Source organism: Eptatretus burgeri, chromosome 3 (genome assembly GCF_056783735.1).
Source record: "Eptatretus burgeri isolate ZD-2024b chromosome 3, Ebu_testis_v1, whole genome shotgun sequence".
Classification (NCBI taxonomy): domain Eukaryota; kingdom Metazoa; phylum Chordata; class Myxini; order Myxiniformes; family Myxinidae; genus Eptatretus; species Eptatretus burgeri.
In genome coordinates this window covers 72,294,120-72,308,664 of record NC_140963.1, presented here as the reverse complement: position 1 = coordinate 72,308,664, position 14,545 = coordinate 72,294,120, and the positions used below count along the sequence as shown (strand labels likewise).

Here is a 14,545-nt window from a genome sequence, read left to right as displayed (position 1 = left end):
CCAAGCATACCTTCAAGAAAAGGGTATTCGGTATTTTAATAAATATGTTCTACAACATAAGAATGAGGTATTTTCAATAAAAGATTGGCATTATGCTGATGTTGATAAACCGACAACTTTAGATTTAATTAGAATGTTAAATAATGAAAAAATTATAAAGTTAAGAAAAGGTAAGGCTCTTTTAGAAATTCAAAAGAAATTTTATTGGTTTCCTGTTGTAAAAAATTATTTTCGATGCAGGAATAACAAGAAATCCTGATGAATATATGTATAATATTCTATGCGGGGTATACCAATCAAGGATAGTAAGAGATGAGGAAGGAGTTGAAGAAGAGAGGGAAGAGGAGGAAAAGGAGAATGAGGAGAGGGAGAAGAAAGAGACGGAGGAAAAGGAGAAGAAAGAGAAGGAGGAAAAAGAGAAGAGAGAGAAGGAGGAGAGGGAGAAGAAAGAGAAGGAGGAAAAAGAGAAGAGAGAGAGGGAGGAGAGGGAGGAAAGAGCGAGACAAAATAAATATCAAAATATGGAAACCAGTGAGATTCAAAAAGATTGGCGGTATTACAGAAAATAACTCAACCCACCGAGGAGGAAACCAAAGAATTGACAAGTCTATTTGCAATATTTTCTTCAAGACTATTGACATCGTCAAGCCATTCATTTTAATTCAAGTTTTTTCTTAAATAAATGGAGGAGAGAGTGAAGGCATTTCTTAGGATTCTTTATGTTTTAAAAATTAAGATTCAAATGTGCATGTTGGAAACTAAAAAGGTTTTTGCACTCTGCAGGAATTTTTCTCATAAATAAATGAGTTATTGTCTCAAATGTAAAAAGAAAACTAATACTAAAAATATTTCATATATTAAAAGTAAAAATAACAGGGTTATACAAAAAGGTATATGTTCGGTGTGTGGTTCAAAAAAATCAATTTATCTCCAAACACAAACTCGGAGGAGATATACAAAAGTTTTTATCAGGAAGTAAATTTACAACTACTGGAATACCAGGGAATTACATCTTCCAGGGTATTCTTTCTGTGGTCCAGGCACAAACTTGGATAAAAGATTAGATGAGGCAGACAATCCTAAATCCTGGAGTAAACCAATCAATAGAGTTGATGAAGTGTGCATGAGACACGATATTGATTATGGGAATACCACAACGTTGGAAGAAAAGCATGAAGCCGATAGAGAAATGTTGTATAATTTGTCTCTGATACAAAATCCAACCTTGAGAGAAAAAGTTGATAGGTTCATCGTGAAGAAGATGATTAGTGCTAAATTGAAACTTGGACTTGGAAATTCAAAAAACTTGTAAGCTCTAATGATGTCATTAAGACTGAAGAGCAATTAGCTGATGAATTACATAAACCAATATTCACAAAGTTTCAGAGAAGGAAAGTTTATTCCAAGGAAGTAGATTATATCTGGTCTGCTGATTTGATTGAACTCAATAATGATAAGGGGTACAAGTATGCTTTAACCGTTATTGATTTGAGGAGTAGATATGTGTGGGTTGTCCCTTTAAAAAACAAAACAGGTAATACTCTTATGTTAGCTTTTCAACAGATATTTAATAAAAGTAAGAGAAAACCTAAAAAATTGTGGACTGATGAGGGTAGAGAGTTTTATAACAAGACATTTATGAATTTTCTAAAAAATAACAGTATTACATTATACAGTACCTTTAATGAAGGGAAGGCAGTTGTTGTTGAACGTTTTAATCGTACCTTAAAAGAGAGACTATATAAAAAATTCACACAACTCGGTTCACAACAATGGTTATCTTTTATTCAGGATATTGTGGATAAGTATAATGACACGATTCACACGTCAACGAATATGAAGCCATCAGAAACATTTACAAAATTAAAATATGAAAAAGAGATTAATGTCAGAAAACCTAAGTTCAAAGTTGGTGATATCGTAAGAATATATAGGTGGAAATCTCATTTTTGAAAAGGGTTTTACTGAACGATGGACGAAAGAACTTTTTAAAATTGTTGATGTAATAGATACGGTTCCTTGGACTTATAAGATATATGATTTGGAAGGGGAAGAGATTTTAGGTTCATTTTATTCACAGGAATTACAAAAGACAAAGATAAATTGAAATTTTTTGACTCCGCCCCTTTTTGACTCCACCCACACAAGCCCCGCCCACACAAATCCCACACAAACCCCACCACACACCCCCCCACAAGCTCCAATAAATTGAAATTTTTGACTCCGCCCCTTTTTGACTCCACCCACACAAGCCCCACCCACATAAACCCCACACAAACCCCACCACACACAAACCCCACACAAGCTCCACACAAGCTCCACACAAGCTCCACACAAGCTCCACACAAGCTCCACACACACAAGCTCCACCCATATTCACATAATTAGTGATTAGTTAATTAGTTCCCCACACACAACATGTTTATTTAATTAAAAAAATTATCCACCCATCCACACAAGCTCCACTCATCCACTCATCCACCCATCTCTCCACCCATCCATTGATCCACACAAACCTCATCCACATTCGCCCCTGCCCACATAAACCCCGCCCACATAAGCCCCACCCACATAAACCCCTCCCACACAAGACCCACACAAGCCCCACCGAAGCCCCGCCCACATAAACCCCTCCCACACAAGCCCCACCCCCTCATCCCCTGTGCGCCCCCACCTTTGACCCACCACCTCCTCATCCCACCCCCCCACCCTTCCCCACACACACACATGGGGAGGGGAGGGATGGGATGAGGGGGTGATGGCTCATTGGGGGGCGCACCTACCCTCCCTTCATGTTTTGATCCTCTTCTTGTAATTCAGAATCAAGTAATTGTATACAAAACAAATATAATTTATTAATATTGAAAATATTAAATATTCATTTGCGAGAATGTGTAATCTTTCCCAGCAATCTTCTCCAGATGTCTTGTGATTTCGAAACTCAGACACCATATTCTGTTTTGAAACAAAAAGTGGATAATAATTACATGGTAATATGAGTAAGCCTCGTTGACCACTGAATTAACACACCAGGAGGCCGACTCAGCCTGTCATCCTTTCAAGGTCAATAAAATTAATTCCAGTGTACTGACAAAACCGCGTTCAAACTAATAATGCAACCAACATTAGACGACATTCTAAAGAGAGAGTGATATTAATAATAATTCAGAAATATTTACCTCCAGAAAATCATGTGTTGTACAAGATTGCTTCAACAGCTGATGTTGTGCGATAGTGCTGAAAAAAAAAAAAAAAAGTCAAGGGTATAGATGAAGAGACAGACAGACAGGGAAAGCAACACACACCCACACACGCACACACACACACACACACACACACACACACACACGCACACACACACACACACACACACACACACATAGACACACATAGACACACGCACACACGCACACACACACACACACACACACACATAGACACACATAGACACACGTGTCTCACCATTGGTTTAATTCATTCGAGATCAGAGACCGGTCATTATAAATCATTGATCTCTTCAATAAGAGCAGAGAGAGGTAGGTAGGAAGACAGACACACACACACGTGTCTCACCATTGGTTTAATTCCTTCGAGATGATAGGACGTGATAAGACTTCGTGCCACTCATTGAAAATGTCTTTCAATTCTCTTCTAAAATCATTGATCTCTTCAATAAGAGTATTAATTTCATGAACCACGCCGTGATACGTAAACTCAATTTCTTCCAATGCCCTGTCAGGGAAAAAAAAAATATATATATATATCAGAATTATCATGATTTAATTAATAATCATTTGCTTCATCGTTCAAAGAGAAAACCAAACAAACTTACCAACTCTGTAGTAAGCTTTTGCCTTCATCGGAAGAGAGATCATCCATGTCTCAGTTGTAAAAATGAAAATCCCGTCTGGCAGAAACTTTGTCTGGTGAATCACTTATAAGGCTTACAATGAGAAAATTCCCCGAAACATTGGGTGCGGCCACAGGAAATGACAGCTTGGAAAATAACTGGGCGATTGTATGAATCATTTACAAAACATACTTAAAATGGTTTCGATTCAAATGTTTTCAGTTCGTGTTCTGAGATAAAATATAAACACGAGACCTTGTCTCACAGAATAGTTCCTATTTTTTCACAGCATGACTGTCTAAAACCACACAGCACGACCGTGTCAAAAACACTTCCTCATTTTCACGGCATGAACTGAAAACATTTGAAACAAAACTTTTTTATGGCGTGGTTTATACACAAAAATGATTTGCAACTCGGACGGTGGTCAGATGAGATCATTAAGAGAAGTTTATCATTTCGTAATGGCACAAAAGGGGTATCTTAAAAAATATAAAGATTCAAATGTTTTGTTTGTCAATATTTTAGATGGGGATTATTGTGCAAAGAAAATTAAACTATTGAAGGAATTTGAGAATGAACAAATCTTTATAGGTTCAATGAGTGAGCTGATCAACCTCCAGGTTAAAGGGGAGACAAATAAATATACTTTGGGATAGCCTGGTTATATATATACAAAGCCTGGTGTTGGCTTAGTGGTTAGGGTGGCGGCTTGGGATCCCAGTGTCCCGAGTTCGAATCCCGCTCAGCTGCTGAATTAACACCAGGGGGTTGACTCAGCCTGTCATCCTTCCGAGGTCGGCGAAATGAGTACCAGTATACTGGTCCCGGTGTATGCCCCGGTTAGAATAGGTGTACCATATCCCTGTGTTGTAAGAGGCGTCCAGGAAGGGCATCCGACCATAAAACATTGCCTCACAAAAAGCCAAACCCCTGCACAGCAGGGAAAAACGGATAAAAAGGGGGTTTATTTTTAGGGAAAAAAAAAGGGAATCGCTGAAAATCCCCCATTCATTTACATGGGGAAAAGTGAGCCAGAATCAGTAAATCCACCCTACTGATGAGATTCAAGAGAATGTGGAAGTTCATTCTACAGGTGAGGAACAAAGAGGAACAAATAAGTGGAGGTGAGCAGTGATTCTGGATTTTGTGAGTTTCTCCAGGAGGGGGTTTCTAGTGGTCTGCATGCGCCCTGCAGAAAACTAAGGGGGGGGAGGTGGTGGGCGATGGAGAAAGCACAGAAAGTAGGTGGAAGAAGACATCGACCACTGACCTGTCTGTGATCGGAAAATTATAGCCACATAGACTCATCTTCATCGTGGGACATTCCAAGAATCTCGAAGGGCTTAGTTTCCAAGTTGTCAAGCTGAGCAAGGTGTGAGGCATGGGCTCCAACCCAAAGGGGACACCAGTACTCCATCAAGCTGCGGATGAAGGCTGTTTCTACCAAACATCAAATTCCTCAGAAGAAAAAAAGAAAATAAATTGCCTTGTGCATGCCAATAATGTACAAGTCTGTCTCACACTAATTGCCCTGCATGTACACACACAACATTTAAGATGCAAAAACGCATGTTCTACCGACAACAAACTCTCCGGCAACATTGTTCCTCCCCTCTCCATATTCTTGGATGTTGCAAAAGCAATGATGTAACTGATGTTAGTTGTGGGGATAAATTTCTGTGCCCATGCTGGGATTCAGGATTCCTTTCAGGAGGCTTTGGCAGAGTCGACCCAGGTACGTTGAGCTTGAGCCAGCCGAACCAAAGTCATTGTGGGTGGAGTGGGAGGGAGATCTGGAAGGGACAGGTTTCCCTTGGCTCAAGCAAGCTGAAGATCACATCGAATTTTGTTATCATGGAGTATGGTAGGACTCCGTATGGAAGGATGGCACGGGGGAAAAAAAAAATGGCCGCCCCATCAAATGCAGAAATGGATATAGCCCCTGAATGTTAACCCATTGATGAGTGCAGGTTTTTACTCGCCATTCTATAAGGTCAAGCAACTACTTTTTGCGACAAAAAATATCAACATGAAGACTATTGCTGCAACTACAATATATGGGTGGAGTTGTGCATAAGCCTCGGCTGCAATCGTTATGAAGGTTTCTTTATGCTAGGCTTATAAAGGATGGGGGATCCTTAATTCCATTCTAGTACTGTGATGCTGTACTGGTCCCCAATCTGGACAAAATGTGTAAGATCCTAGATTCTGTAGGTACAGAGACACGATTGATGCCTTTGGTGTGATCGGGGTTCCCAGGGGCACCAGTGAAACTCCCCTGGATTCAACAGTGCTTCCCTTCAAAAGGAGTCTATTAAAATGTGCCACACAGGTGTGCCGAGTGAACGCCACCCTGTGGATAAAACATTGCAGTGAAATGTTTTCCTTTTTGAGAAAAATCTTTCTTCAAATGTTTCATCCAATTTTGCTCCTTTTGTTCTTTACATTCAAAAATATGAGTTTACATTCACCAATATGAGTTCATGAAACCAGACTTGTGAATATTAACTTACAGCTATCCAGTTGTTCAAGTGCGACAGGTATTCATTCTTGCACTGCACCTTTCCGTTTTCTTGAGCAGGTCATGGCAGTTGCCAGTGTGGTATCTGCAAGTGTGATGCCAACTGGACTGGCGAGATATGCAATTGTTCACAGAATGAGGCTGCTTGCCTCGCCACCGATGGCACAGTGTGCAGCAAACGTGGAAAGTGTGTTTGTGGACGTTGTATTTGTGACGAAGGGTCACATGGAAACACCTGTGACAAGTGTCCTTCCTGTACTGACATCTGCTCTGCACAAAGGTAAATGTATATACATATATATATATATATATATGTACACACTGTGAACGTGTTTATGGGTGGCAATATGGCCTAGACTAGAGGTTTACACACTCACCTCGAAGCTGTCCAGCCTGGGTTGAATCTTGGCCCTGCTATAATCTGTCATCCCAGTGTTTCACAGGCAGGGCGATTCATCAGTGTGTGTGTGCCATCTCTCAAATGGGCGTTAAACTGGGTGTCCCACTTACCGGCATTAGTTGATGGATGTTAAAGATCCCACAGTGTCCTTCGTGAAGAGTAGGTGAGCTATCGTCAGCACAATGGCCAAATTCCAAATTCCTTCCCTCACCTTAATCGAACGTCAGCCCGAGCCAGCCGGTTCGAGAGACTTGGGCCAAACTTCCCCAGTCCAACCCCACAAGAATGTGGGAATAATTGTAGCCATTAAAGGAGAAGAAGGTGAACATGTTTCTGTCTAATGGGCTTCGTCAGTATTGAACAGAGCCTGCCCAAGTCTTGTATCCATCCATCCATTGGGACCATACTCTGTGCAGAGCGTTGGTGCTGCCTACGCAGTCTCCTTGGCTACTGGGTACAATCTTGGATGGGTTGCCACTCCAACGCAGGATACCAGCATGCTGGCACTCGTTTTGCCTACCTCGGAAGGATGACAGGCCGAGTCAACCCCACCTGGTATTAATTCAACAGCCGAGTGGGGTTTGAACTCAGGATACTAGGATCCCAAGCCCACCACCCTAACCATTAAGCCAACACCAAGCATAAGTCTTGTATAATAGTTTGATAAAGGCAGAAACTCGTTCACATTTTGGTCACTCCTCCCCTCTGGCTTAGGTGCTGACATAAGGCAGGGCTCTTAAAGCCATATCATTGACGTTGGGGCCTTCTGTCCATGGGTTGAGACAGTGCATCACATGCTGTTCATCCATGAGGTTATGCACACCCAATTCTGAGGATTTCATTTGCAAAAGTGTTTCCTGACTGTTTTTGCAATGAAACCTTTGGTCGCTTGGTTGCTGCAGACATCGTGTTTATGAGGCAAATGACTCGTCAAGACATGAAAGGAGCTGTGCTTCCATGCGTGTCCATTGGTCGGACAGTTCGCCTGACTTCACCCACAATTTCTGCACTATGGCCATAAATTTTGGAACCCTTTATAACTTGAGGAATTTACCCTTTAGAACTCTTTAGATAGTTAGAATTTACCCTTTGTAATCCTTTCTCTCAAGCAGCACTTTTACTGGATTGTTATTACTGTATTTCCAACTATTTTTGTTTAAAATTGTGAGTTGAGCAGGCAACTGATGGGTTTCTGTGAAGTCTGTGATAGCATGATAGGGGAACAGAAAGCACATATTCCGCTGTTTCGGCGTGGGAATGCCCGTTGGCTTTCATGAGCAGGAGGAGGGTGAGAGTAAAGATGGGACAACTTTGGAAGGGGGAGGTTGAGGCTTTGGGGGAGGGGGGGTGAAGACTTCGATGTAGGGAGAAGATTTTGATGCCTTAGGGTTGGGAGGGGAAGGCTGTGGCTTTTTTGTTGAAGAGTTATCAGAATTACATGTATAAGTTTATTCACAGTAAAAAAAAAACTGTGTATGTGTGTGTTTCATGTACATCTACATAAATGTTGGAATGTTTTGATCTCCTTTCCGCAACCCCATTATCCCCAATCTCACAGATGATTTTCTCATATAGTCATATTGGCCTTTCAATTCACCAAATGAACTAATTAATTTAACACGACTTTGCTTTGTACCTATTAAAAAGTTTTAACTCAATATCTTTTGTTTTTTTCATGAAGGGATTGTGTGGAGTGTAAGTTGTTTAACGCCGGACCACTAGCAAGTGGACAAGAATGCGAGATGAGGTGTTCGGGAACAATAACCGTGGTGGACAACATTGGTGAGATGTGGTTGTCTTCATCTGTTCATTGATGCCAAATAAAGATAAGAGCTGCTGTCAAATGTTGGACTAACCATGAGGAGCACGTTGCCCTGCTCTGCCATACTGCACAGTGCATCATCACATATGTTCACTTAAAATGCCTTAAATTTGCGTTCAACAATCTGTGGCTTGTATAATGTGTGGAGAATGAATCGCTGTGTGGGGTGTCCATGCAGTTGCCAAAATGGTACACTTCTCAAACATATTTTATGCAAGGTCGAGGCTCATGGAGGAGCGAGAACATAGACTGAATCAGGAAGTAACAAAACACACCAACAGCAGGGATGAGGGACAAAATAGAGGGAGACTTTAATGAGGGATGTAGGGAAGAATTAGGGGTTGTAGAGGACACATGTGGTGGACAAGATGAATACAGATGGAAACTCTTAGGAAAAGCTGGAAATTTGGAAAGAGGTGGGCTTGGAGAAGGTTTAAGAAGGGAGAAAAGATCTTGGTTTTGGATCGGGGATGACCTGAGATAGTTGTGAAGTGTCTTGAAAACCTGGAGGGAAGAATGAGATTGAAGAGAATGTGGAAGTTGGTTCCACAGGTGGAAAAAAAAACACATGAGGAACACCTGAATGGAGGTGAGCAGTGATTCTGGATACTGGAAGTTTCACCAGAAGGGGGTTGATGGTGGACCGGGTTCACCCTGCAGAAACCCGAGGGGGTGGGGGAAGGGGGGGAGAGAGGGAGGACAAAGCACAGAAGGAGCAGAGGGTCCAAGACCAAAATTTGTGGGAGACGCCAACCTAGACTATACCAAGAAACACTCGGAGGTCTATAAGGCTTAATAATAACTAGGTTATCATTCTTGATTTCGATTTTGGATTTGGAACTGGCCTGGTGAGTCTTTGCTTGCTGCCTTTGCCGTGACTGATGTCATTCCTTTATCCCAAACCTCCTTGTGGGACCTTATGTTGTCCACTTCAACTCGCATTTCAAGTTCGCTCATAATTTAACTTGGATATATCAATACTCCATTGTAAGCTGTTGTCCAAGCAGCCCTCAACAGCTGTGTTAATACTGCAGTACTTTATTAATGTCCAAGACAACCAAGCCAGAACAATGAATGAGACCATTAGCAGCATAACCATTTTGACATTAAATGCTCATAGATGGCATTGTTTTGTTAATTGATGTATTTCTTCAACATCGATAGAGTTTACACATGTTACCACGTCTCTGGACCTCACCACATTTCCAGATGTGCCCTCATTTCCGGACTCAACCACGTTTCTGGCCTTGACCATTTCCAGTCTGTGTTAAATCCACCATTTCATGTGTCCATCACCATAAAAAAAACACTCTCTTGATTAATTTGATGAACTCTGGGAATATTATGTCATTGTTTCACAAAGCAAAGACTACCCTGATGTGGAGGTCAGGCCTAGTGTCTGAGATAACAGCGTGGGAAGCTGAAACATCCAAGTAGATAAAGGATACACACTTCATTCTGGAAGGCCATTTTGGCATCTTTGGATGCTGAAGGTTTGGGACAGAATAAACGAACCTAACGAGGCCCGACCACGAACTTTAAAAAAAAGGCATCCTGGCACATTATTTGTCACAAACAACAAAGGGACAATTTTAGATGCTTGTAACTCCTAAACTGCTTATGTTTATATATTTTGAAACCATCCAATTGGAAAGATACACTTTCTGTTTCTCATTTATAAAACGTCCAATATATAGGATATCAACATTGGTATGAAGCTCACCACATACACTTTAACCCGAAGATCAAAGTATAAGATCATGCAAAGGTTTTCAAAGCAAAGTACGTCCATCCATCCATTGGGACCATACTCTGTACAGAGCGTCGGTGCTGCCGGAGCACGTCCACATTGACCCTAAGGCCAAAATATCTCCTCTCCCATTGGAGACAGTACCACCAAAGTAGTGTATTGGGCCCAGTCTTGATCCTCGTCCACATAAACGACCTCTCCGCTACTCTGAAAAACTATTTTCCTTTTCACAGATGACTCCACATTGTCGTACAGTACCCGCTTCCTATTGGTTGATAGATCGCAGCTGCGTCTTTCTCTCTCTCTCTCTCTCTCTCTCTCTCTCTCTCTCTCTCTCTCTCTCTCTCTCTCTCTCTCTCTCTCTCTCTCTCTCTCTCTCTCTCTCTCTCTCTCTCTCTCTGCTGATCTGAAATGATTCGACTCTTGTCTGGAAAATGGAACATATCCTTCAATCCAAGAAAAAAATTGCAGTCTCACCCTATCGCTCAGAAAGGATCGTCAAACGAACCAGCCTGCGTACTTCTATTTCCATTGTCAGCAAATGGAAAAGATTCAGTCTTTTGAAATTCTGGACCCCACCATCAGCCAAGTCTTCTTGTCTTACCTAAAGCAAAACTGGTCTCCAAAGCCAGTCACAGACTAGGTATTCTTTGTTGTTTCAAGTCTTTTATTGAAAGATCAGAGCTAGTCACAGTCCACAAGTTACTGAAAGATTTCACAGAATACAGTCCACTCACAGTTCAATGTCTGTAGCTCCATGGAGTACTGGTTTCTCCTATGGGCTGCAGCTTCAGCAACACATCTGTCTCTTCTTGATTCTGTGAAGTCTAAAGCTCTTCACAAAATGGGAATCATCCACAATGAGGCCAAAGCACAAAGTCTGCTACTTTCACATCGCAGAGAAGTCAGTGACTTCTGGGTTTTTTTTTTTAACCACCACTGCTCCGGTCTAGCTCCCTCTGCTCTCTCAACATACTGAACCTCCCGAGCAATTCCAGGATGCACACGTTCTTCCAGTAACCTCCTCCTGGATTAAAGTTCCAAAATCCAGGCTGACTGCGCATCTCATCTCTTTTGTTGCACACTTATCGTATCCGTGGAACAACATTCTGGAGGCCATTCCTTTCCACTCCTCCTGAGGATTCAAGCAGGTGATGCACAGCCTCTCATGTCATCCCCAATTTTCACCTCATTAACCATTCCTAACCCAACTGTTTTATTTCATATTGTGGTGTTAACTGCCCATCCTCCCTCCCTCTGTCTTTTCCTGTTCATTAATTCCCTTGCCTGGTGTCTCCCACTGTTGCCCCATTGCCTCATGATCCGTTCACAACTTCCATCACCTTGCTCTTCTGCGAGCCGCAATCACGCAGAGAAAAATAGGAAAACTTTAGTGTCTGCCTTGAATCATCATCATCAAACGATAACTAATGACAAAATTTTGAAAAAAATAAATAAATAAACGCTAAAAGCTGAGGGATACCAAAAATGCAACATTGCCATAAGTACAACATCACATCCTGGCAAAATAGAAAGAAACTAGAAAGTCACTCTGCAGAGCGCATACCTCCGCCACGTAATGCCTGATCCATGACAACATATCGGGCCCAATATATTTTTGAAATATCATGCGATACAGAACTAAATCGTTTTTGGCCCTGTCTCTCAATGGTGAAGAATCACTTTTAAAATTATCAGATCCGAATCCGGATCTTCACCAAAACTGAATCAATTCATCCTTGTCACACACCCAACCTGTCCACCAAGTTTCTGCAGAGTCCGTCCATAACTTTTTGAGATTTCCTGCATACAGACAGACAGACAGACAGACAGACAAACAGATAGACAGACAGACAGACAGATAGACAGACAGACAGATAGACACATAGGGGTGAAAACATAACCTCCTTCCACCTTCGGTGGCAGAGATAAATATGGGTAAGCTGACTCGATGTACTCAAGAAAATTTAATGGCTCCTTTCATTGATACCAACTCAATAAACATGTATTGCATTACAAATCAATGTGTGTGTCTTTGTCCAGTTATTCAATTATTGAAATAGTGTTCATGTGCATTGTGGCTCTTTAGATATCGTGTTTTTGACCAAATTTTTTTTTTAAATGGCTCTTCTTGTTATTTAGGTTGCCGACCACTGACATGTACCAATCACATGTGAACCCAGCTATGTAATTTTTTCTCTCTCTCTCTCTCTCTCTCTCTCTCTCTCTCTCTCTCTCTCTCTCTCTCTCTCTCTCTCTCTCTCTCTCTCTCTCTCTCTTCCTTCCAATCAGATTCCAGCATTGAGCAACTGTGCACATACAAGGATGACGATGGGTGTGTGATGCATTTTGCTTTATTCGAGTCTCCAGAAGGATACTTGAATATCACTGCTCTGCAAAACAAAGGTACTTGACAACAGCTTGCATTCCACAACAACATGACAATGTGCCTGACATGCCATATGTCTGGCATTCTACCAATACACTCTACCAATCGACCTGAGACAGAGCTGATGAGTCTGACGAGGAAGGAAGGAAAATAAATAACGCATGTTTCCTTGCAGTTGTAAATAATGCATCTTGCCTCCCTTGGATGGGCATTAATCTGGGTGTCCCACATGCTAGCATTTCGTTGATAGACGTTGAAGATCCAACGGTGTAATTGTCAAAGAGTCGATGAGTTCTAATTCAGCGCCCAGAACAAATTACAAAATACTGCCCGAATCAATTCCAGTCGAACATCAGTCCTGGTCAGCCAGTTCGTGAACAACTTACAACTTGGGCCAAACTTCCGCAAAACGAGGGATTCTTTATGGACACTAAAAGTAGTAGTAGTAGTAGTAGCAGCAGCAGCAGCAGCAGCTGCTGAGTTGGAGCCTCTCGATAAGTGATGCATCCATCCTTCTCCAGGTCATCCACCTTCGGATGCAATGCCCGATCGATCCTGAGCAAGACATCCAGTACGTTGAGATACCAGCAAAATAAACTCCCTTTGAAGGTCGCACCCTTCAGAGGGAGCTGAGCTGGCTGCAGATTCTTTAATCATCTTCCTATAAAATATATTTTGCAACAATGAACCTCCTAACTGCCTGTGGTACTTTTATTTCTTTCTCTTCCCCATGTGTCTTAGAGTGCACCGAAGGACCAAAAGTGCTTCCAGTTGTACTGGCTGTAACTTCCACAGTGTTAGGCCTCGGTCTACTGGCGCTTCTCATCTGGAAGCTGCTGGTCTCTCTGCATGATCGGCGTGAAGTCGCACGCTTCATACAGGAGCAAGGAAAGGCCTGTTGGGAAGCGGTTAGTCACACACACACACACACACACACACACACACACACACACACACACACACACACACACACACACACACGCCGCCATTTTGATATTCAGCACATGCATTAAAATAGGAAACACGGTTCCTGTTATTCAAACGAGCTGTTAGCGCAGTCTGGTGATGATACCTTACCGTGGAAACCTGTGTACACCTTGTAGTCAGATCCAATCGGGGAGTGACCATGCACAATCACGACCATCTCGGTACCACTGTGGTATACAAGTGAAAGATTTTACTGAAAAACTGTCGATGGGTGTTGGGGGCGGAGAAACGATACCACACCTGAAGCTAGCTCGATTTTGTAAAATACAGGTGATGGTTTAATTACCTTTCTTCACATATCAGCTCTCAGCTTCGTATTTTGGCGAAATGTATGTACGAATTACTGTGCCTCAACGATCTGGTAGTGCCTTGAGGCCTGCAAACGTCCAGGACCGCATAATGGTTTTCAAAGTCCCCCGAATGTTCTAGCAAACGGAGAACAGTTTGTGGTCATCACGTACACACTGTCCAAATGGAGTCTTACGCTCATCATTTTTAACGAGTGCATGCCCGTACGTGCGTGGCCATACGTGCAAACAACAACAAAAAAAATACCATCAGAGATGGGGAATCCCCCACCATTGAATGAAAAAGGTCATACATATTCTAGATAATGAGGGAGGTGAATTGGAAATAAGACACCATTTGGTCATCATCTCGAAAAAGTTCCCCAGGGGTGAGGAACGTAGTGAGCAAAAATAATTGAAATCAGATGAGCAGTTTTCCATTTATTACAAAAAACAGTTTTTTCAAGATGGCCGCCCCAGTCGGCCATCTTGGATCCGGCCACGCCCAAAATCAATAGCGTTCTTCATTTTCAGGT

The 14,545-nt window shown here is 42.0% G+C and overlaps 1 protein-coding gene across 1 annotated transcript in view; it reads left to right on the top strand.

The window, feature by feature from the left end:
- LOC147030169 (integrin beta-5-like) overlaps positions 1-14,545 on the top strand; it is a 75,859-nt gene that overhangs the window by 58,434 nt on the left and 2,880 nt on the right. The window contains exons 12-15 of the mRNA XM_085873953.1: positions 6,435-6,654; positions 8,456-8,556; positions 12,639-12,752; positions 13,477-13,643. Of these exons, the coding sequence (XP_085730079.1) occupies positions 6,435-6,654; positions 8,456-8,556; positions 12,639-12,752; positions 13,477-13,643 (602 nt within the window). The remainder of the gene's footprint in view (positions 1-6,434; positions 6,655-8,455; positions 8,557-12,638; positions 12,753-13,476; positions 13,644-14,545) is intronic.